Raw genomic sequence first — 25,033 nt, 5'->3', positions numbered from 1 at the left:
CACTTTACTTATAGTTCAAAAAATAGGAGGCAGATGGAAGCACTATAACAAGCATTACACAGAAACAAGCTTCACAACAAGAACATTCTGAAATGCACCAATGCTTTAGAAGTTTTGCAGAGGAATATAGATGAGGTGCATGTATGGCTGTCTGTTAACTTGAAGAGATAATGACTTCTTAATATAGAAATAGGGATCTGGGAATGCAACTAGGCTTGTTGCAGAGAATATTGGGGACTCGACCAATTTTGTTTACAGACAGCAATCAAAATTTTCCACATACATTGAGGTATTTCGTTTTAAATTTTAAATATAGATAGCGATCTTATTCATAGTACCCTGTCCCAAAGCAGAATGTCAAAATCTGCAACGTACGCGGCTGAACAAATCAGTGCTAATACAGAACAATCTGGAAGAATTTTAAGAAAAGCGTAGAAAACACTATTATGGGGACTTTTATTGAAACACATTTCCAGTCACAAAGTTGCAGAACGAGGCAAAACATTCTGCTTTGGAGGGTATGACAAGAAACAGAACTAATCAAAATTCATATTACAAAATTACGTCCGATTTTGTATAGAACTGATTTCTAATGAGGTTTATAAACTTTTCCTCTGGTTCCAGGGTTGGGGAAACCCGAAGAGGGTTTGAAAAATTTCTATGAATTTTTTTTTTCTGTTGACTGGGGGATGTAACAATACTTGTTGCCAGTCGCAACAGTTCAATGTTAAGCTTCAAATCAGTCACAATTCGTGTGATTTGCAATTATGGCTGATCTGCATTACACTTGGATAGAAATAGGGATCTGGGAATGATCATTTCTCTATTGCACCATTGTCATTTTCTGCACACGAGGACTGTATTTATTCAGTTCATTTTTATAAAATTATTTTTGAGGTCATATCAGTCATGTGGGATGGGCCATGGATTGAGCACATATGGTAAGGATCTGCAATTCAAGCACTATGCCAAGGAAACGATTTGGAATGCATTAAGTGTCCACCTTGGGTACTAAACTTTTTTGCTCTAATTCGAACAACTTACATGTGTACTACACTTGTGCATGATTCAAGTTCGATTGAATTAGTCAATCACACAGTGAATAATCATCCTTCTAGCGGCCCATGTTCCAATTGGGAATATTTTTCATGTATTAAAGAACTTGACTTTGTTCTCTCCTGAAGGTGAGATTCAAAACTTAATTTACAAAACAAAAATTTCATTCATTTCGGCACTTTTATGCCACGAATTTCCTTTTATAATCGCCCATTTTCAAGGTAGAATAAAATTTATCATGGGCATGCGCAAATCCGGAAAATATTCCTGTAACGAGTACTGTCACTGCAGTTCTGTCATCGGTATTAGTCAGACTCCACCTGGAGTCTCATCAATGTTCCTGAATTCCACTCTGGCCATTTGATCATCCTCTAAGGTCCACCAAGTAAAGGAAGTGAGTGATTGACATACACTTTGAAGGACTGATTTTCCATGGATTATCACATTGAGAGCGCAAGGCTTATTGAAATCTTAGAAATTGGTTTTTTTTTTCACCATACGTTTAGATAATGTCACCTTCATTAACAAAGTTAATTGTAATGAGTTCCAATTCTCGACTCTTGTGTTTACTCGTGATGATGTTTTTTTTATCCCAGTTGTGACAAAATAGACACAGTATACTGCTCAAAACAATTAGGGGATATTGTAAATTTGGTGATAATTAGCGATATAACCACCTCGCTTTTTATCAACGGTAAAATAAAAGCGATTGAAATGCAAATTTATCGCATTGCCAAACTTCACAAAAAAACCATGTGTCACTGGCAGCCAATGAAAAACACGGCTTGCAATAAACTTCATAAAGGTGGCCGAAAGAAACAATTGATGGGATGGTCAAATGTTCTGTTCTTGGATGAGTCCCATTTCACTTTTCAACCTGACAATAGGTGACTGTTTTGATCTGGAGAGAACATGGCACTCGAAACAATCTGGCATTTGTGCATGAAAATATCTGGTATGGAGGAGACAGATTGATGACTGAGCAAATAGCTCCATAAACGGCCACACCAATCTGCACATCAGGAATTGATTGCTGACAGCTCAACGCTATATAGACAAGATTTTCTGACTTTTTGTAATCCCCCACATAACAGCAGTTGGAACAGATTCCTTTTCATGGACGATAATGCAACCCTACATCATGCTCGGCTTGTGGATGACTTCCATTTTCATGAAGGAATCCTTTAAATGGACTGGCTACCACGTTCTTAGAACATGAATCCCATTGAACACGTTTGGAACACAATAGGGAGAAGGGTTGCTGGATGTCCATCACACCTACAAACTGGAAACCACACTTCAACAGGAGTGGGACAGAAAACCTTAGTCCCTCATAAAAAATGTCCGAGTCATTGCCTCACACGTCCGAGGAAGCCATACTCAATATTAGAAATGATTTTCACCCGAAAAAATCACATTTCCCCCTTTTTTCAATGCTTAAAACTTGATTATCCATGTTGCATGCATGTGACTATTTTTTCATATTGTACTACGCCTCTGGAGCACATTTTCAGCTTTCGAAACCTTCCCTGATCTGCAGTCGAAACCATTATATCCGCTAATTGTTTTGAGCAGTGAAATTTATGGTGACATGCCAGGATTCAAACCCATGATAAAAATTTCACGAACCTTTTGGTTGATATCTCTAAACCGAAAAAAAACTAATCCGCACAATTCATAATTCGGCTGGTGAAAGGTTAACTAATAAAATGACAGGATGCATGTTGAACGATAAAAAAAATATCAGTCACGAAAGTAAACATCTCGGTACTAAATTTAAAAAATTATCAAGATAAACTATTGAAATTCATTGTTTGGTCTAACTCCCACTTATTATTGGGTATGCACAGATCAATATATTGTTTGAAATTTCGGTAAATGACATATATTCTATGTAAAATGGATAAATTTCTTTAAATCATGTGACAAAAAGTTTTTCTTTGATTTAGAGAACAAACGATTGCAAGTTTTGAACTTTAACAGCCTTAATTTTTCTAGCATCTCTAGAATATAAACCTCTGTTGCTTTCTTAGATATGTTTTGGTCATTTTCATGAGAAAATTCAATATGCGATTTTATTTTCTACTCCTTCACCGTTGTCCTCATCCGTACGTCAACCACAATTTTTTTTTTCCAGAGATGAACAAGTTTATGAACCTTGTTTGGACATAGTGGAAAAAGGTTACTAGGCTACATTGATATTCTAAAATAAATTAATAATAATGAAAGACATGAATTTTCAACACATTTCCCCAAACAATAGAATCTCAGCACTCCAGCTTTTAACTATTTCATGTGTGGAGTTTATTATCAAATACGCACATAAACTTTCATATTTCCTGAGCAGTGATTGATCATTTGTCGCACCACAGTCATTTTCTGCACACGAGAGCTAATTAGACCTACAATTTATTACAGTTTCCGAATGGCAGGCTTGTTTTTTATACTCGTTGAGAGGTTGGTACGCTAACCCCTCGACGCGGGACTCCTTGCGGTAGCAATTTTTTCCTGTGGTCTTGTTGCCGTTTTTTGGTACCTGCGTTAGGAAAGTTTTCTGACAAGGACAAATCCCCTGGGTACAGGGTATAAGCTGGATAAAAAATTCCTTTCGCAAAAAAGTGAAAATGGGGGGAAAGGTTTAGCAAAATGCTGCAATGCTAATGTAATGATTGATGGTTGGATGTCTCATTGCGTACCTCCTGTACGCATTTTTGCGAAAGTGGCTGCTACTTTTTTCGCATTCTACGATTTTCTTTCGCATTTTGCGAAAAATACAACCGTAGCTTAAACCCTGCCTGGGTATCAAACTCGCGACACCTTTAAACATCCTTTGGTACTTTAGGTGAGTATCTTACTGGCCAGGCTACCACGCCCCCAGTGCTCCATCAATGCATTTATCATTGGTAGGTAATCTAAGGTAATGGCTTTCGCCTAAGATCCAGTAAAACTAGCTGCCAACGAAAAGACAAAAGCCAGAGAGAGTGTGGGACTGACAACATCATTCCTTCTTGCATGAGCCAAAACAAAATTCAAGTGTTATCTATCTATTTTACCCTTTTAAATGCGTCAATATATAGATTTATTTTCTGGGAAAAGACCAGTAAACCATGGGAAAAAAAAGAAAAGATGACCAAAAGTTAGCCAGGAATTTCAGAAAATAGAATGGAAGAGCAAAGAGAAATTTGCGTATTTCAAATCAGAATAAACTAGGTTGAATATTTCCTCCCAATTTTAATTCTGTGCTTTAAACCAGAGATCCTTCGAAAGGTTTTGAAAAAAAAAAGGGGAAATCTGAGTTTTTGAATAAAACAATCTATATTGTGTTTTTACATTCTACCATACTGAAATACTATTCTGTAAAAGGGGTCTACTACTAAACCACATATGCATCTAATGAATTGGTATGTGTAATGAACTTGATGTGAAGTTTGTAATGCTTCCATCTACCATCAATTTTTCTAACTGAGAGTGAAGTGTAATGATTGAATTGTTTTGTTGTAGGCCTGTTGCTCCCTGTGGCGAAACTTTTTAACAGGGAGATAGACTCGCATTCACACCTCGAAGTTGGGAACCACAGAAAACCAACTTCAGCCGGCCACCACTATGGCGATGGTGGGGTTCGAACCTGGATCCTCATGATGTGAGTCCGTCACTATGACCACTCAACCACCTGTAAAAAGGCTGTAAAAGAGTCTGTAGCCATATCATCAACACGAGGGAGTCTAAGAGATAGAAAAGCCTGCTTTCGACAACATTAAAAAATCTTCGAGCTCACTTTGAATGTCACATTATAAATTATATGCTCTGTAGTACTTCAGCATATTCACGAAGTTGGAAAGATTCAGTATAACAGAACTTTGTTTCTACATTTGATCGCGAAACATACAAGAAAATTATGAATGAGTGACAACACATATAACCTATGCTCTGCTCATTTATTTGAAAGCCATAAGGTGAATATAATAATGAAATTTTAAAAATGAGATTCATATACTACACTATATATATATGTCTATATAGTATAAATGTACGTATATTACTAAATAGCGAATGAATTTAAAGAGGCATGGGAAATCATAATGTTTGATTAGTCAAACTGCGGAACAAATGATAATACAACTGAATGTTTGGGTCCTAAAGAAATGGCATCCAACTTGACTTTCGGATGCTCACCCTCAGCCATAGGACCGCTGACAATGTTTTTACTGCGAACTTGCACGTGCGCAGTTTCTGGTAAATGAGGGCTCTTTTCTCGGAAGTTAATCGTCGTCGAATTGCTTCCCATATTTAAGGCAACCAAATAAGCTGGCGATCCTTTGCGGACCCTCAACATGGAGAATATGGCTTCGTCTACGAGAGGGAACTCTTGGATGCCGAAGTTTATGGCTGGTTGGTTCCTGAGCTCCAAGATCTTACCGAATGTGCTCAAGTGCGAGCGTTTATTCTTTCTTTCCTCCTAGAATAGAAACAATCAAAATAAGAATTTTACTATATGCTTTATTTTATAGATGCATATTCATACCATTATATAAACAGAATGCTCATTTACTCATTACATTACTAAATAGTCACTATTTCACAGTCATTATAACAAGCATCACACTGTATTAAAATTAAAAAATCCCATCTATATATAGGTGCCAATGCATTCTAATTTACCAGGAAGCCTTCCAATTTTTTAGCCTTATTCTCTTCTTCTTAGCCTTATTATATCTTCTGATCAGAAAAAATTATTCTGATTTTTTGTATCTTTATAGAAAAGTCTTCGAAAAGCCTCAAATTGTGCTTTGTGGAAATGAAAAATCTTGGTCCTTACAATCCTAGGCTGACCAAGTTTCCTCAACAAAAGTATGAGAAATTTGGATTTCAAACTGGAAATCTGATTGTTGCCAAAAATGAGCCAAGTTGCCAATTATTTCTAAGACATAACGGCATGAAATAAAGAGCTTCTGAAAAAAAAAAAAATGTGTAGCATGATATATGCGAGATAATATTCATATTAGTCATAATTATCATAATTTATTGATTGCAAAATAATTTTAATTCTTGATTTTAGTGAAAAATTAAAATTCAAGTAGTTTTTGTTGGAAAAGCAGGAAATCCTAAAAAAGTCCAGATGGAAAATTATGGAAAATACGGGAATGCCCCAAGAAATTAGGCTATATGGTCACCCCATGCATTCCTTCAAAAAATCCCCATCTTTACTTTTATTTGCATGACTTTTTTTTCAACAATGAAATATGTCGCACGACAAACTACAGGTTTTTCAAGCATGGAAATTGGTACACATGCAATTATAGGGATTAATTAAAGGCAAATTAAAAAAATATAAGTCCAGAAAAAATTATAATGTGGCACATATAAAATAGTCAATGAAAAAAACGTTTATAATTTTTTCATACGCAAAACAATATTACCTCTACGTTAATAGATTGGAAAGCAGGTGGAACGGTTACACCTAGCTGACTAGCTACCACACTCGCTGTGTCATTGCTCCACAGCATCAAGTTCACCGCAACTGGCTCCTGTAATATTTTATACATATTTTATGTCAATGCTTATACTGGATATAATATTTTAAGGTGTTCAGACATAATCCACCAAAACATAGCAATGCATTTGCAACATGTGCGTGCTTTGGATTTTTTTTTTGTGCACAAACATTTTCTCCATTGTATTCAAGGAAAAGTGATCAGTCAGCTTGTAACTGAAAATATGAAACTAATGTATCATAACGACCTAATTTGAATAAGATACAAGTGGGACATCTAGTGAACATACAAGTGGACAACATTGATAACTCTTAATACTTGCCATATACTGCTGATTTAGGAATAGTATATGATTAAACATAAAAAAATATTAGATATATTCCAAAGTTTGATGCAATGTTATTATTTTAATGACCCTATTCTTTCTTTCCACAAACAATAAAATAATAAAAAAAGGAATTGCCTAATAGAGTCATCTTCAGTTTTGGGAGATTAAAAGACCAATATTAATACCTCAGCTACTGAAGATAATTCATTCCAGAATCACATTTGTTAGTAGAAATGCAATTTCCCATAGGTTTCTATGGAAAAATAGTTTAATTTATTCCAGAAATGGCCAAAACTTGAAGTTGTATAAAAAAAGTAAAAAGCACTATAAAGAAAGACAAACTGACTAAAGGCTGACATGAACAGCTTCAGAATTGCATAGAGGAGAAGAGATGAGAAAAATTGAAGACCTTTTTATTTTACAGTATACATACACAACCTGGTTGAGTCCTCTTATGCGATATGGTCAGCTTATTTCTAAGTCTGTTATATTTTTGCTTTGCTTAATCATTTATTCTACACATAATGGCTAAAAAGGTATGTTGTAAGAGAAATTGAGGCATATATGGAAAATTATTCTGAGGCAGGCATAAATTAATCCAGCCCAAGACAGTAATTTTTATGATGATTGGGAAAAAATTCAGCTCACAATGCTGTCTTATGTGAGCATGTGCATCCATATCAACTAAAATGTTTGTCGACGAAATCGGCATTCATTAGCCAAGGTATCACTTTATTATGTTCCTCTGGGACAACTCAAACGTTCGTCCCGTTAGGATGTCTGGTTGCTATACATAAAACCAAAAAAATCCCTTTATCCTGAAATAGCAACTCTCTCACTATACCTCTTAAAAACAGGGTGAATCTTTTTTTATCCAAACTAAAGATAACACTTAAGTAATATATAATCATGTGATGATTTTAATCAATTTTTTGGGGACAATTGAACCAGGATTTCATACTTATTGAGATTAAAACCCAGACATATTTAATCAGAGGTCAATGTACTAACCATCTACCTAATTCCAATAAGATGATTGTTGCTATCATTCTCAGCCTTTTGGCTAAGAGCAGTGTTGTCATTGTAAATAAAAATTTCCAATTAAAATCAGTGATTGAAAGCTAACTTTCAAATGTAGAAGTTCTTGTTATCAAACTGGGAATGCAGATAATGATATAGCAATATTTATGTATTAATTTGAATATATATTGGCAAAATAGCCTTATCAAAAATTAGTTTCAATATTCAGAAGTATTATAATTGAATTTTGTTAATCTCAAGTACTACAAAGAAAGGGATATCAGGTTGAATTGTACAAAGTGTATGTAATTCAATATTTCCAAAGTGGCCAACAAGTTTCCAATATGGCCCTCTGGGAGGGATAGAATAGTTCAAGGGAGCAGTATAAGCTACAGATGCAATATAGGATTTTATGGATAGGTTTAAGTTGGGTGCATTGGGAACAAAAATCTAAAAAAAAGGGGGGGGGGGAAAGTCGCGATAGAACAAAAAAATTTGGGGAACTTTAGTCCGAAAAAAAGAATCATTTTTAGGAAGAGATGGCATGAATGTGGATTGATACAAATCAAGAAGTTAGTTTGGGGGGGGGGGGGGGGTCTTTAGTTTTTATTTGTCTAACTCTTCACCAGAGCCCAATTTTATACTCACATTCTTTCCAGGTTGGGTGATGCCCATCATTCCTAATTCATCTCCATAATATGTTATGGGAGTTCCACGAGCAAGTCCAGCAACCATATGCAAGCCATCGATAAGATCATGTCCAACTCTATCAGCCAATCTTTTAGTTCTTTGATTGCCAAGCTAATCATACAGAAAACAAGCATTAATTAGAAATTATTGAAATACAAATAATTTTCCAGAAAATGCATTCAATTTGTTCAAAAGCAACCCCCACTCCAGAAACAACTGCTTTCAATCAAAGGAGGATGCAGTCTGAGAATATATTGCACATCTTTTCTTTTGACACACGTTAATATCAATGATATTTAGAAAAAATAGATATATTCGACATTATATGAAGAGATCCATATTCAGATGAGTACAGAGATACCTATGATAGACATGTGGATATTGTTCAATAGAAAACAAATATTGACTAAGAAATAGTCTTTGCAATATTTAGCTTGATCTTACCATCCAGCTGGGCCATATGTACTCAGGAACAGTTTGGGTCCATTTCTCTATGAGATCTTTCAGTTCCATTGCAGTTGAAGCTTCTGTGAGTTCAGTGAGCTGCATATTTATTGGGAAATCTATCAATGGATTCGAGGAATTGCCATAATATGATACACTTGCATTGAGATGCCCAGAAAGTTCAGCAAGCAGGATCCTACAGAAAAAAGTCAATTTTTCAAATTTAATGTTTGAAGTGATCAAAAGATTCCTAATAATCAAGCAGGGAAAAAATATTTTATATTCAAACTGTGGGAATAAGATGACCCTCTGGAAACTACCACAAAATCTGTTCATTCTTTATAATGATTGATAAACAATCATTCGTCTTGGATCATCAAACTCTAGGGCAGTGATTCTTAATCTTTTTACTGGATCACAATCTTTGGTTAATTTGTCTGAATTTGGTTAATTTGGTTATTAGTGAATTTCCAATTTAAAAATTGCTCTCTCACATATCCAAGATTGCCCTACTGAACCTCCTGTTAGCCACTGCTCTATGACATAGGTGCATTAACTCTGACACACCCATTTGAAAATTTTAATGAGCTGTAAAGTATTGTTAGACCCCTAACGCAAAAGTCCACTTTTGATTCAATCTGATTGGTGGTTTGGGTTAAATACTTTGTTCACCTATCAGAATATGTATAAATATTTACCTTTGTTTTCCCAGAGGTAGATCTCGATTACCATATGATCGGCGATTGAGACGACTCATCTCGGTTATTTTGTTGTCATTTTAGAGTGCCCATTGTTTCAGTTTGAAATATGTAAATTTTGCTGACATTTCCTGACTGACATTTTTTGTATCCTGAGACGTAAGGTACAGGTAATCGGATTATGCCATGAAAAATACCAGTTCTTTAATGTATAAATACTTGTTTCAAGTCAGTTGTGATCTGATCATTCCGATTGAAGCTAACATGAAGTAAATTTGCTAATTAATCGTGCCAAGGTACTTTTACCAGCTGGTAGGTACTTTACAAGATAATGTTTACTTTGAGCTCTATTGCAGACCAATAAGGGAGATCTCGTTGAGGACAATAGGGTGCTTTGCCTATGGCAGTTGTTACAGATTTCAAAGTTGACACTATGTTGGGTCATGGTGATCGAGAACGTCAGATGATGACTGGATATTGACCGATCCTCTACGATAACGCACTAAGGCTTGGAGGTGACATGAGCCTACTTCAATGATCTGAAAATATGCCACAGTCCACTTAAATGCTCTGGAATTGTGACACAGGTCATTTAACCGTGCAGCTTAATTCATTTCTACAAAATTGGGGAAAACCACATCAGATAACCTTCAGGGCCACATTTGGTCTGCTCGCCAAGGGTTTACCATATATGGCTTAAAGATGGGTTGCAATGAATTTCTTAGAGAAATTTTGAGTTCTTATCCTTCAAATAGCATTGACATTAACGGAAATTGATTATAATAACATATGAAGGTATTTTCTTTCGAATTTTAATTTTTGTGTTGAAATTTTTTTTTTGTCTGGGGATTGGAGGCGCATGAGCCCCCTATGTACCCCCCCCCCACACGTACATTTCTGATCCCACCAATATACATTAGGAGGTGGGGGCAGTGCTGACGGCGGGCCAGTTTTGCTGACAGGGGGATCAAAAATGGCTAAATATTTGCTGACATAATACTTGGAACAGCCTTAAATGGCTTTTGTTTTCATTTTGCAATTTGAATCCAGGAATGCAACATTCATCATTGCAGAGAGTCTGGAAAAGAATTTTAAAAATACTTCACCATTTTAAAATAAGATAAGGGATGTGGAGTTAGATATGTGAATTGTTAAAGAATTGATAATAATGCAGGAAATAAATTATGCATCAATCAAAATTAACACATTTTACCGGCCGAATTCAGATTTGCATTCATTTTCAAGTTTAGAGGTTATTAACCAAAAAACATTCATTAAAATTTTTTCCTACGTTTTTTTGGACTTGCTTATATCCATAGAAACGTTAAAATTAAAAACAAAAAAAATATTAAATTTTAATCTTTCCCAAAAATTGGTGATTTCAAAAAATTAAATATGTGACATAACTAAATTATCAAATGAAATTTTTGTTCTGGGGACACATTCAGGAAAAAAATACCAAGAATGGCCACGAAAATACCATGAACGAAAAATACTTTTCTCTAAATAAAACCGATATTCCCAGTTGGGAGAAAAAACACTGGCTATGAAAAGGTTATTATGGTCAGAATTATTTTATCAATTTTTCATTTATATTTGGCCCTTAAAAATGTATTCAGCTCTTAAACTTAACACAAGAGTAATTAAGGAGCGAAACATGGCTCGCAAGCAGAAATGTTCCATAGTCGGACAGTGGTTCTCAACCTTTTTAACTTAGGGAGCCTTTCTTAATATATAATTTATATGGCGAAGCTCCATAGACCAATTTCATTTTATTTGTTTATCAAATTTACTGATTTATTATCCTTGAGCGGCCACAGAGCCCGAGATGTGCACACGAAACCTCAAGGGCTCCGTAGCACTGGCCAAGAACAGCTGCTCTAGGGAATATATTCACCCAGGCTGGATAGGCAAATACAGGCATTTTTATATTTCCATATATAAGATTCGCATCTGCTCCATTTAAAAGATAAGTAAAAGTTTATTTACTGTTTTTATTGAAGTCGTATAAGTCGGGTAAATAAATTGCATAATTATAATCATAAAAAATAGATTGCAAAAAAAGCTTTGTTTTTTAAAAATTGTCTAGTCAAATGTTATTATTGCCTTGAAAATACTCACTTGCGCATTTCATCGGAATCTGAGGCATTGTTGAGAATATCACGCCATTGTGTAAAAAGTTCAACATTATCAAGTGAGTCTATTGTGTACAGGTGGTTGAGATCTCCATAATTTGGCTGCAAAAGAAAGGGCGGTAGAATTGTACATTCATGAAATTATGAGTGAATTTTTAAATATATGCATGGCGATCAAGATTCTAATTATTCCAAGACAAGAGGTTGCAAACTGGTAGCCTAAAGATTTGATATCACATTTCAAAAAAAGCCTACTGCTAGAAATGTGATTGAACTTATAATACAAATTACGAGCTGACATATTTTCACATTTATTTTAAAAAGTAGGGAAGATAAACAAAATGGGAGAGAATAAACTTATAATTTCAATGATATCTACTATAGTAGTCTTCACTTAACCACTCAAAAACCTTATCTTATCTATTTAACTGCTCAGTTGTCTATAAGCGAAAGATGCAAAATTATCTTGATCAAAATTGTATTTTTAACCCTCTTGATCTGACAGATACAGCTTGCTCTCCCGCTAGACAGCGTTGGCACCTGGAGGTCCCAGTAGCTACCTCTTTTGATGTGCTCAATGCAACCTTCCCACTTAGTTTGTCTTTGACAGTCTCCCAGTTAGTTTGTCTTTGACCTTCACTACAGGAAGTTTTGTTCAGAAAAGTTCATTACACCTGAACTCGTCACATTTTTGAAAATATGATGCAATACATATGTAAATATGGTGTGCAATCGGTGCTTTACTGGAGAAGGTACAGACGACGTATCAAAAGATCACTGGATAGATATCATTAAAATTACAAAATAAAGGGTTTTTTTATCTTTTGACACTCCTATAATACTTATCACTTGAATATCATTACAGGAGTGCATCATTATAGGTAGTTGTACAAATGAACTTAACTAAGTGTTCATCCCCAAAGCAGAATACGCTGACTAATGTCGCAGAACAACCAGTGCCACAGCTGAACACTCTGGAAAAATATAGAAAACACTATTATGGAAATTTTTACTGCAGAACATTTCCAGTCAGCTGAAGGTTTGTTGCAGAGCAATGCAAAGCATTTTGCTTTGCGGGTGTTCATTATGTTTTTTGAATGTGTGCCCACATTCAGAACATTGCGCCAAAACTCAGCAGTCAACATATTGCGTCTGGTGGAAGGTTAAAACAAATGCAACTTTTAGAAAAACTGCATATTGCAACTTGTTTCGAGATAATGCATTCCTTAATAAATATGTTTTAAGCCATTTAGGTTATTTTTCTCTAAATAAAATCCATACAGTAAGACCAAACAACAAAGATGCAATTTTTCACACATGTAAGAGGTTGCAGGTTACAAAAAAAAAAAACCTTTGTCATAAATTTTTGCTTTCCAGTTTGTTCTGGTTGGCAGAATGTAACATGCATATGCATAAAATATTACTAAATATTACATGCACATTTAGTTGACTGGCTCTTTGCTACATTGTGTTTGCAACCCCGGCTCTAAAACAATCAAATGAGAAACATAACCTTTACATATTTATAAATTTGCAAAGAAAACTTAATTTTCATTTTTATGCCCAAAAAAAATCCCAGCTACCTTTTAAATTATTAACAATTATTCAGATAAATACATTTCTATGTATATTTGCACTAGAATCAGAATAGCATTAGTTTTCAATTAAAACAAATATATAATTCACATGCTTAATTCCCTAACATAAATACAGTGATACCTCAACCAACAAAGATAACTCGTTCCGGAATCACATTCTTTAGACTAAACCCGATTTCTCATAAGTTTCTATGAAAAATCAATTAATTTGTTACAGATACTGCCCAAAATTTAAAAATAAAACGCTTAAAAACACTATGAAAAAAGAAAATTCGACCAAAGGCTAAGATGAACAATTAGATGATTAGAATTGATTACAATACAAAGGACTACAATAGATACTTAAGGATGAAAGAGAATTCAAAGGGATGAGATACTGTGAAGATCTTTTTACTTTACACTATGTACACAACCCAGTCGGGTTTGTAGGACCACATTCCCCTATGTCATGTGGTCAGCTTATTTCTCAGTCTCAAACATACAGATGGAAAAGATAAGCTCCTAGAATTTCCAGATCATTCAATTTGATGCTAGGAGTCTTATCATGTGTGTAAAAAAAAATTAATGTTCAGTGTTTTTTTTTTAATTAAAAAAAAAAACCTTTTATCTTTCATTTAACATGAAATGGCTCAAAAGCCTTTTGAAAAAGAAATACAGGTATATCTAGAAAATTGTTTTGAGGCAGACTCAAATTTTAACAGGCTCAAGTCAGACAGTTCAAGTTACTGAAAATCCTGCTCATTACAAGTATTTGTCTTAGTTAGCATGTGAATCCATATCAACAAAAAAATTTGTTCGCTGAAGCTGAAAAACCAAAGAAAAAAATGTTTGAAAAAAATTTTCAAGCCAAGGTACCAATGTAGCTTGATTTGACTTCTCAAATGTAAACTATTGCAATATAAAAGATTATCAAAAATTCATTACCAAATACTTAGTTTGAAAAAAAAAAAATTTAATAGGCAGCAGACCTTGTTAACTTTTCTGTCTGTGTTCAATGGTTCATCCCGGAAAGAAATATCTTCGATGAGGTGGCTGGCAGATACAATCTTGAATCCATCAACATCCTTTTCAAGCCAGAACCTTAGAATATTCTGAGAAAAAAAGTAAAAGTAATATGTTAAATACTGTGATAGATATAATCAAGTATATTTTTCCCATGCACATTATAAATTGACTTCCAGACTGACCTAAAACAGGAACATCCAACATTTTTCATGTTACGAAAACCATTCCTATGCAGAATTATTTATTTGAAGAGCACCCAGGAGTCAACAACCCAACTTCAAAAATTAATATTCAGCAACTTCATTAATTTATTTCCTTTGTTTATTAATTGAAAGGCCTATTAAACTGAAAATCCAGTTTAATGGGTCTTGGCAGCAGAAGAAAATAACTGTAGTTAGCCAGTACAACATTAGTATGATATGAGACGACTATTTTGAGACCCCAATGAAAAACAAATGAACAACACTGTAAGACGGAAAAATCAAACATTCTAGTGATCATTGGAAGCACTAGCAATAAAGATGAGCAACAGGTTAAAGATGCCTGAAGTGTAACATGCCTGAAAGCTACTCATAAAAAAATAAGAAAATAGTCCAACTATCATAAAAAAATAATAAAACAGTCCAACTATCATAAAAACATGATCTTAAATTTTCTAAAAATTACATAACATTTACCAAAATTCTTGACTTCGCACACTTATAGCTAAAATATGGCATTAATTTCAGACTTTGGTGATATTTTTTGGAGCATGCTAAACTGACCTCCATTTCCTTTCGGACATTCTCATTTCTCAAATCCAAATCTGGTTCGTCTTTGCCGAATGTGTGAAGGTAATACTTGCTTCTTTCGTCATTGTACTCCCAACTGGAACCACCAGAAACGCTAAGCTAAAATAATAATAAAAAAACACAACCATTTAATTTTGAAATATGCTTCAATAACAAATTTTTACGAAACAGGCCTACTGAAAAATATTACCCCAAGTTCTTTATTATTTTTAAAAAAAATTAACTTTTACAATTTTCGGAACTATCAGAATTAGAGAATGAATTAAAAACTTAACACCAAATGAAAAATTTTACAAGAATTAGACAAAACTTTGACAATAAAAATAAGATTCCTACAAACATACTTCTGGAAATTGTAATGAACATGCACACATAATTCAAGATGTTACAGTGAATCCAATATTTCAAGAATTGAAGAAGTTGATTTTTTAGGGTACAACAAAAACAGCATTTTGTAACTTTGTCAATACTTTAAGAAATAAATGTATCTGCAAATGCTGAAAATCAGCCTAAAAGCAATAATCGGTCTGGATCAGTGTTATATGACACAGATCAGTGTTATATCGAAAACATAATTTTGAGGAGAAATTTCACTGCTCTTCAAAATTTCAAGAGGTATTTTTGTAAAATTAGTGTTTTTTTTTTTTTTTAATTAGTGAAGAATTACAGTAAAACCTCTCTTAATGGTCAACCCCCTTTACAGCCAACAAATATAATTTCCATCGTATAAGAAAAACATGTATTTTAAACACCCCCCTCTTTCACTGATTTTTTTTGTCCCAGTAGGTGTCTACAAAATAGGGTTTTACTGTATTAAAAAAATCATCCAAATTTGAAGGAGTATTTTCACTCAACAAAATTTGGAGTAAAATTGAATTTTGATGCATGAATCACGCATCCAGATAAACATTGGGAAGTACCGATTATATACATGCATTGCCAATTCGAAAAAAATACACAACACTATTACCCAATTGTTCGGTGCACGATCTTCAGCTGAATCAATAGCCCAAACATAATAATCCGTATATGGTGCTTCTCCTTTGACACTGGCTTTGAACCATGGGTGTTCGTCACTTGAATGGTTAGGAATGAAATCGACAACAACTTTCATATCTGGGAAAAAAAACAATATAGGGTACAATTCGCAAAGCTTTTGAGTGTATATATATAGGCATTACATACGTGGAAACAATTTTGATGGCTCAATATGCTTAAAAAGTTTTATTTGAAATTTAAAATAACTTCCACAAGCCACTTCACTCTAAAAAGAATTCCCTTATTCTGATCTTTGATCATTTTTGTCACACCGTGGTAATTTTCTGCCCATGAGGGCTAATTAGACCGGAAACTACAATTTATTGCCGATTCCGAATGGCGGGCTTGTTTTTTTATACTCATTGAAAGGTTGGTACGCTAACCCTTCGATGGGGGGACTCCCTGCAGTAGCAATTTTTTGCTGCGGTCAAGTCGATAGGGGGGTTTTTTTTTTTCTTTGTTTGCACCCATGTCAGGAAAGTTTTCTGACAAGGACAAACCGGGTATCGAACTCGCGACACCTCTAAACTACCCGGACTACCGCGCCCCTATTTATTTTGTTGCCTAATTTTAATTTCATTCAGTTCAAGTTTAAAATTTGGAAATTATTTTAGCTAAAATACAATACTATAGCCCTGAACTGCAGAATGAGAACTACAAGAATACAGTAATATCCTAAAATTGGCATACGATAGTGTATATATATATAGTTCTGAGGTACAGATATATTGATAAGACACTCTCTGTTGACAGATGAGGCGGACACTGTTTACCGCAAAAACGAAGAACATCTTTGGTTTTGGTTTGACTTTGAGACTGGAACTAAAACTAAACTCTCCTCCCCCCAACTCCTGACGAAGATCTTTTATATATACTGTATCACTCGCTGACTCACACAGAGAAGCATGTTCAGTTTGTCTGATTCTTAGTTGTCTTATATTTGTGTCTTGGTAATTTGTGCTAAAATGTTTAATAAATTTGTGTTATGTGTACGCCTCGGCTTCAGTGGTGACTCTCAAATGAACAGAACCTTCTGAATAAACTTTTTGGTCGTATTTCCAAGCTCTGGATTATTTTCCCTCTGTTTCCATTGGCATGATGGGATCTTCTCACGGTGAGCTACTGTTTTCGCTAATCTTCCGGCCTTTATATATTTTTTTTCTTGTAAAATTCTAATATTGTTCGTATAAAATAATTTTATAGTTGGAATTTTATCCTCGTTTTCCCCCATCTATTTCGTTATTGTTATTACGAGATGGATGACGGTACGGATCCCACGGTGGTCGCAAGGGTATCTTGTAAATTACCTCCAATGTGGATAAATAATATTGCTTTATGGTTCGTGCAAGTGGAAGCTAATTTCGCAGTAGCACAAATAACTTCCGATATAACGAAATATAACACTGTTTTAGCAGCTGTAGATGCCGACTCGCTTCATTCGGTTTCAGACTTGGTGCTTAATCCACCAGCCGAAAACAAATACGAAGCACTTAAAAAAAGGCTTATCGCTGAGTTTACAGATTCTAAATCGATACAAATCCGCAAACTGTTGTCTGAATTGACTCTTGGGGATAAGAAACCATCCTCTCTACTGAGACAAATGAAAGAGCTGGCAGGAAATTCAGTAACTGAAGATTTTCTAAAAACTATTTGGATGGAAAGGTTACCTTTGAACTCTCAGGCCATTTTATCAGTGTCAACTGCAGATTTAACTGAGTTGGCCACACTAGCCGATAAAATTTCCGAAATACGACCAATACCGAGTATTTCTGCGCTTTCTTCACAGTCAGGCCCTTCATCAGATTCTGTGAAATCTGATATTGCACAATTGCGTAGTGAAATATCGCAATTAAAAATTCAAATTGCAGATTTGTCAACGAAAATTAAAAATGAAAATTATTCAAGAGGGCGTACTCATTCTCGCTACCGAAGCAACAGCCGTAATTTTAGAAATCGTAACTTCAATAGTACACAAACACTATGCTTCTATCATAATAAATTTGGTGAGAAAGCAACAAAGTGTTACCAGCCGTGCACATATAAATCAAAAAACTAAAGCACGCTGCTGCATCATTACAGCATACTTTTTCCGGTGCAGCAGCAGGTCCTACTAAATGTAGACTTTACGTATATGATAAAGCGACAAATTGTAATTTTTTAATCGATTCGGGTAGTGACATCTCTTGCATTCCTGTGTCACCCAATGTGAAGGACAGTTCTTCACATTTTCTCTATGCAGCCAACAACACGAAAATTCCAACATACGGAAAAAAACATTTAGAGCTAAATTTAGGGCTTCGTCGAAATTTTCGTTGGACTTTCCTCATTGAAAAAGTCAATACTGCTATTATTGGTGCTGATTTTTTAACACATTTCTGACTCGTGTTGGATTTAAAAAATAGAGCATTAATTGACTCTATCACTAACATGCAAACAAAAGGTGTACTGTCCAATGCTGCAGTACCCACAGTGAAATTGATTGTTGGTGAATCACCATATCATAAAATTTTTGAACAATTTCCAATTTTGGCAAATCCAATACCGCAGTTTTCCCGTCCTCCAAAACATAACACTCAGCATTTTATTGAAACAAACGGAAGTCCAATTTTCTGTAAACCTAGAAGGCTGCATCCAAAAATATTACAAGCAGTTAAACAAGAATTTGAATATTTGATTGATAATGGAATTTGTCGCCCATCAAAGTCACCTTGGGCTTCTCCAATTCATGTAGTTCCGAAATCAAATGGAACGTACCGAATTTGTGGTGATTATCGTCGCTTGAATGCTATAACTGTCCCAGATAGGTACCCATTACCTCATATACATGACATAACTAATGTTCTGCACGGAAAGAAAATATTTTCCAAAATTGATATAGTAAGGGCATACTATCATATTCCGATAAATGAATCCGATGTACCAAAAACTGCCGTTACTACTCCCATTGGTAGTTTTGAATTTTTATATCTCCCATTTGGTCTGAAATGTGCACCAATGACATTTCAAAGATTTATGAATGAGGTACTGAAAGGTCTCGATTTTACTGTCAGTTATTTAGACGATGTCTTAATTTTTTCTGAAAACGAAAATGATCATATTAAGCACGTGGAACTTGTTTTGGAAAGGTTTAGTAGGTATGGACTAAACATAAATGCTTCCAAATGTGTTTTTGGTCAACAACAAATTTCCTTTCTGGGTCACGAAATATCAGCAGGTGGTGTTCGACCTTTGGACGACAAGGTAAAAGCTATAATGAACTATCCACGTCCAGAAAATCTGGTGCAACTCAGAAAATACTTGGGGTTACTAAATTTCTATAGGAAATTCATTTCACATGCTGCTGAAGTACTAGCACCATTAACTGACCTATTAAAAGGGTCCAAAAAGAAAAATGATCAATCTCGCATTACATGGTCTAAAAATTTGTTAGATTCATTCGAAAAATCAAAAGAAGCTTTGCTAAACGCTACTTCGCTAGTGTTTCCAGAAAATGAAGATAAGTTAATACTTCATTGTGATGCTAGCGAAATTTCAATTGGAGCTACCTTAAGTGTAATGCAGAATTTAGAATATAAACCCCTGGGATTCTTTTCAAGACGTCTTACACCTACACAAATGAAATATTCAAGTTTTGACCGTGAACTATTAGCTATATACGAGTCTGTTAAATTTTTTAAACACATGCTAGAGGCTAGAAACTGTAAAATTGTTACAGATCATCGCCCATTAACATACGTTTTTCGTAAGGCAACGGACACTTACTCGAATAAGCAAACACGGTGGATTTCTTACATATCAGAATTCACTACTGATATCGAGTATCTAAAAGGTGAGCGAAATGAAGCTGCCGATGCACTATCGCGCATAAGTGAGGTTATTGTCCCCCAGCCACTTAATTATGATGAACTCAGTAATGATCAAAAATCAAACGAACAACTGAAACAACTCATTTCAGACACTAATACTGGGTTGCAATTGAAATTAATTCAATTGCCCAATTCAAATTCTCAAATATATTGCGATCTTTCAACTGGAAAAGTAAGACCTTATGTCACTGCTAAATTTCGCAAACAAGTTTTCCTAAACTTACATTGCCTTTCTCATCCAGGTATTAGAAGTACTGTTGACCTTATACGTAACCGTTTCGTTTGGCAGTCTATGAATAAAGATGTTCGTGAGTGGGCACGCCAATGCATTGATTGCCAACGTTCTAAAATTCACAAACACACGAAATCAGAATTAGGAAAATTTTCACTGCCAACTGCACGATTCCAACATATTCATTGCGATCTTGTGGGACCCTTGCCGGAATCAAACGGGAAAACTTATTGTTTAACTTTAATTGACCGCGTAACACGTTGGCCGGAAGCATATGCGATTTCAGATATTACCGCTGAAACAGTCGCAAAGACAATCTACTCTGAGTGGATTGCCCGATTCGGCACACCAGACCGCATAACAACTGATCAAGGCAGACAGTTCGAGTCAAGACTAATGTCTCAGCTTGCTGCTCTTCTAGGTGTGGAAAAGTGGCGAACATCACCGTACAACCCAAAAGCAAATGGGCTGATCGAAAATTTTCACCGTCCATTAAAAACTGCAATTATGGCTCACCACACCACCAAGTGGACAGAAGTCCTTCCAACCATTCTTCTCGGTTTTCGTTCAGCAATGAAAGAAGATATAGGTGCAACACCAGCTGAGCTTGTCTACGGTGCTTCCTTGCGTCTTCCTGGCGATTTTTACGATTCGAGTGACAAAATTCAAGATCCGTCCATGTTCATCGAAAACCTCAGGCAACACATGAGAGCATTAAAACCGAAACCAACAAGCTCTCATAACAAAAATAATGTGTTCGTACATAAAGCATTAAACACCTGTTCTCATGTATTTATCCGACATGACAGGTTGAGAACATCGCTTCAAGCACCCTACTCTGGACCGTTTCCGGTGATCAGCAGAAAAGAAAAGAACTTTAAAGTTCTGATAGATGGAAAACCAACAAATGTATGTATCGATCGAATAAAACCTGCATTCACAGTGAATGAGGATGCTACAACTACAATTTCGAATACAGTGTGTCCCAAAATTAATGTGCTTCCGAAACCACCAGACCGCTTCACGCGTTCCGGAAGACAGGTTCGCTATCCTGTCAGATTCAATAATGTTGTCAGACTGTGTCGTTAGTCACTGGAAGGGGGGTACTGAGGCGGACACTGTTTACCGCAAAAACGAAGAACATCTTTGGTTTTGGTTTGACTTTGAGACTGGAACTAAAACTAAACTCTCCTCCCCCCAACTCCTGACGAAGATCTTTTATATATACTGTATCACTCGCTGACTCACACAGAGAAGCATGTTCAGTTTGTCTGATTCTTAGTTGTCTTATATTTGTGTCTTGGTAATTTGTGCTAAAATGTTTAATAAATTTGTGTTATGTGTACGCCTCGGCTTCAACAGACAAAAACCTTGTTCCCATGGTGTCCATTATCGAGCGGTTCCACTATCATTGAAAGGTGTATTGTGTTTGCTCTTTTAACTACTTTAAGGTTTCAGACCGTCCTAAGCGAATGCATTTTTGTATCGAGGAAAGAAAGACTTGCTGAATATTAAAATGCCAAGGCAAACTTGTGTTTCAAAGACATGTTTTTGAAGAGCTTGGTTTTCATATGTAGTGGGTTCGAGAAAAATCATGTTTCTATAATCTGCATGTATGAACTTCTTACATTTCCGGTGACATGCAATTTAAATAATCATAACTTTTCATAATAAAGCAGTGGCAGTAATGGTGAATTTGATAAATCCATTTATCATGCATAATAACCAATCAGCCACATTTACTGTAACATAGGCCTATACATGATTTAAAAGTTAATTTTTAGCTCTGGATGCTAATTCAAAGAACAGATCTATCCAATAACTTACTCTTTTCTGACGTTTTGACTTCAAAGAGATTCTAAGTTTTCCTCGTGTTAAAAAAGTTTAATTATGTGTCTGGTGTTTTTTCCCTTTTGTAATACTTGAATAAAAAGTGAGTGGGCTAAGTCTACTGCACGTAAAAAAAAAATCTGAAGCATTTTTTCAGTGAATATTATATACGCAGCAAGAGAGGTATATTTGAAATTTATATATACATTAAGATTGATCGGGAAATTACAGCAAATAATTACTTACCTCTTTTTTTCAGCTCAACAACCAACTCCTCAAAATCAGCCATGGTACCATATTTTCCATCTATCTCAGTGTGATTCACTATAGCATTGCTGCCAGATGCTGTAGTGTAGAATGAACCCAAAAGCAACGTCTTGACATTGATGCTCTTGAAATAATCTAGCTCTGATATTAATCCTACAAATTGAATATCATAAACATGAGAACTTTGTGGCATCCTGCACATAGACTGCAATAATTAATTTTTTTCTTATAACACATCCTATATTACAGTAAAACCTTGTTAAGTCGTTGCTTATGTTATCGAGAAATAAAAAAAATTGTTTCAAAAAATTGTGAAAAGGTGATTGAAGTTGCAATTCACAGCTGAGAATTTAACGAGGATTTACTGTAGTTACAAATAACATTTATCATCATGCAATAACAGCACAGCTGTCAGAACAGCTTCGGTATAAGGGACATGCCAAGTTGGCGACATATTTCATATAAGGGCCCCATTTTTGTGGATATGATTAATAATTTAGTGAAAAGCAAGTAAATTTGTAGAAAGCAAAACAATGTAGTTAATGGACCAGCTGTAGCATAAGGGGTGGATTTTTGTTTCGAGTGCTGTGGTGATAAGCTGATCATCTAACACTATGAAGGTTGAGGTCTCGGGGAAAATAATATAGATAACAAGAAATATATTTTCCCTAACAAGCTTGAGGCAACCACTGATAAATGGCACCTTCATTTCCAACCCAACTCATTGATGGTAGTATATTGCAATACAGTTGGAGTTCGTGTTTGGCAAAGTAGCTGTTATTAATATAACATAATCCTTTTTTTTAAGCCCTGCCCCTCAACATTTTCGTTGTCAAGGTATGGCTCAAAAGAGTGACAGCATGTAGTGTCATGACTTATTACTCTGAAATTTTAAAATTTTGTTTCTGAAAACCTTAGGCTGCCACCTGGGTGCACAGCTAGGGTTTTCTTTCGATCTTTCAGCCTCACTTACGTTGCCCCTGGGCTGACAGGGCTTCAGCCCTGGGGCTCAGAACGATTCTCAATATTTTTTCACTGTGTAAATTTACAATGGTGCAGCCCTAAAGCCTTTTTAGGCATAAAGGACGTAAAATAAATGTCAATTCACAAGGGGAAGTGCCCCCCCCCCCCATGAAAAGTCTGGCCCAGGGTGCCCTACTCCAGGATTTGGGGACCACAGATATCTTAAACTTATGGGGGGTGAAAACATTTTACAAATAAAAGCTTTTGAGATATGACGACCATAGTCAGATTTGTTTGAAATCGTGTTAGTGTATATACATACATACCTCTGATGTCACCAACTCCGTCTCCGTCGCTGTCCCTGAAACCACCGATATCGACCTGGTACATGGCCGTCTTCTGGTACCACTCCAATTTCGGAGCGGGAGGACACCTCGGAGCGAGCAGGATGATGGCGATGGCACCGACCAGCATACCGACCCAGCTGACCCAGAACAGTATGAACAGGAACAGCCGCAGACGGATCCAGAAGGGATCGTTGGCGTATCTCATCAACTCTTCCTTGCCCATCCCGATGCAAGTGTGCACCAAGTCGATGTCCACTTTGGCTTCTCCATTCTTGCCGTCGTTGCCGATATTCACGGACGTGAATTTGATTTTGCTCTCGTCACCGTCGCCTTTCAATCTGGTCTTGGCAGCTTCGTCCTCGTTCATGCTCACCATGGGATCCTCTTCTTCCAGGTGGTCCGTGCCGTTCGCGGCCGTCTCGTGCCCTTTCTCCATTGTTTAAATCTCGCCGATCACTCGAGGAATTTTCAAAAACTTAAATTTTTATTAAAATTCACGACAAGGAGGTCAAGATGGTGGCTGCTGCTGCCGTAAGAAATGAACTGGTACTGGTAGTTTGTTGTTGAAGAAGCAGAAGTGCGCGTGCGCGGCCGAGGCGCCAACAGAGCAAGGATTGGGAGAGGCGAGAGAGTCGAGAGGGGAAGGAGGAAGGGGTGGGGGCAGACGCGTTGGTTTTGTTTCTGACGTAATATCACCAATGATTTCTCTAAAATTTACAATGGGACACTGTTTCCCCAATCGGGTGCCGCGGCGCTCGATGTTATCGGCGGCAGATCTTTGAACAATGTCAAACGTTTATTTTTTTATGTTTGAGGAAACACGTTAGAAATTTTTCTGCAAAAATAAATGGGAAAATGAAACCAAAACCAGAAATATTTGATTTAAAAATAGTAGTGTGGTACCACGCTACTATTTTTAAATCAAATCCCCATGGATGACACCACATCCTGCAGCAACGCTCTTAGGCTGGGATCTTTGGTTCTCCCCATGGCCCCCACATCCTGGAGCAGGGCCCCTAGGTTGGGATCTTTTGCGAGCCTCTCGACAAGACTTTCACGGGGGGCCCCTTTATGGTGAATTTATAGCGTGAAAAAGCAAAAAAATTGTGAAAATTGTCCCGGGCTCCTCGGCAGGAGCCTTGTCAGCCCACCCCTTGTGGGGGGCCATGGTTCTCCCCCACCCCCGGCATAGGTGGAGATAGACTTGAAAGTCTGGGGGGGGGCACGATGATT

The 25,033-nt window shown here is 36.0% G+C and overlaps 1 protein-coding gene across 1 annotated transcript; it reads right to left on the bottom strand.

Moving 5' to 3' along the window:
- Positions 1-4,977: 4,977 nt before the first annotated feature.
- On the bottom strand, positions 4,978-24,814 carry LOC149074957 (maltase A2-like). Its single transcript, XM_089245917.1, has 10 exons — positions 23,780-24,814; positions 22,470-22,643; positions 16,228-16,373; positions 15,231-15,356; positions 14,430-14,552; positions 11,850-11,965; positions 9,031-9,226; positions 8,545-8,697; positions 6,474-6,581; positions 4,978-5,512 (listed from the first exon to the last, which is right to left on the bottom strand). Exons 1-10 carry the CDS (start codon positions 24,234-24,236, stop codon positions 5,144-5,146), a joined length of 1,968 nt encoding a protein of 655 aa, XP_089102043.1. The 5' UTR covers positions 24,237-24,814; the 3' UTR covers positions 4,978-5,143.
- Positions 24,815-25,033: the final 219 nt, after the last annotated feature.

This window comes from Pholcus phalangioides, unplaced genomic scaffold (genome assembly GCF_987345545.1).
Source record: "Pholcus phalangioides strain wild (caught in Gottingen) unplaced genomic scaffold, Ppha-v1.0 ptg000016l_1, whole genome shotgun sequence".
NCBI lineage: Eukaryota > Metazoa > Arthropoda > Arachnida > Araneae > Pholcidae > Pholcus > Pholcus phalangioides.
The sequence above is the reverse complement of the archived record's forward strand: the minus strand, read 5'-3'. Positions and strand labels throughout refer to the sequence as shown.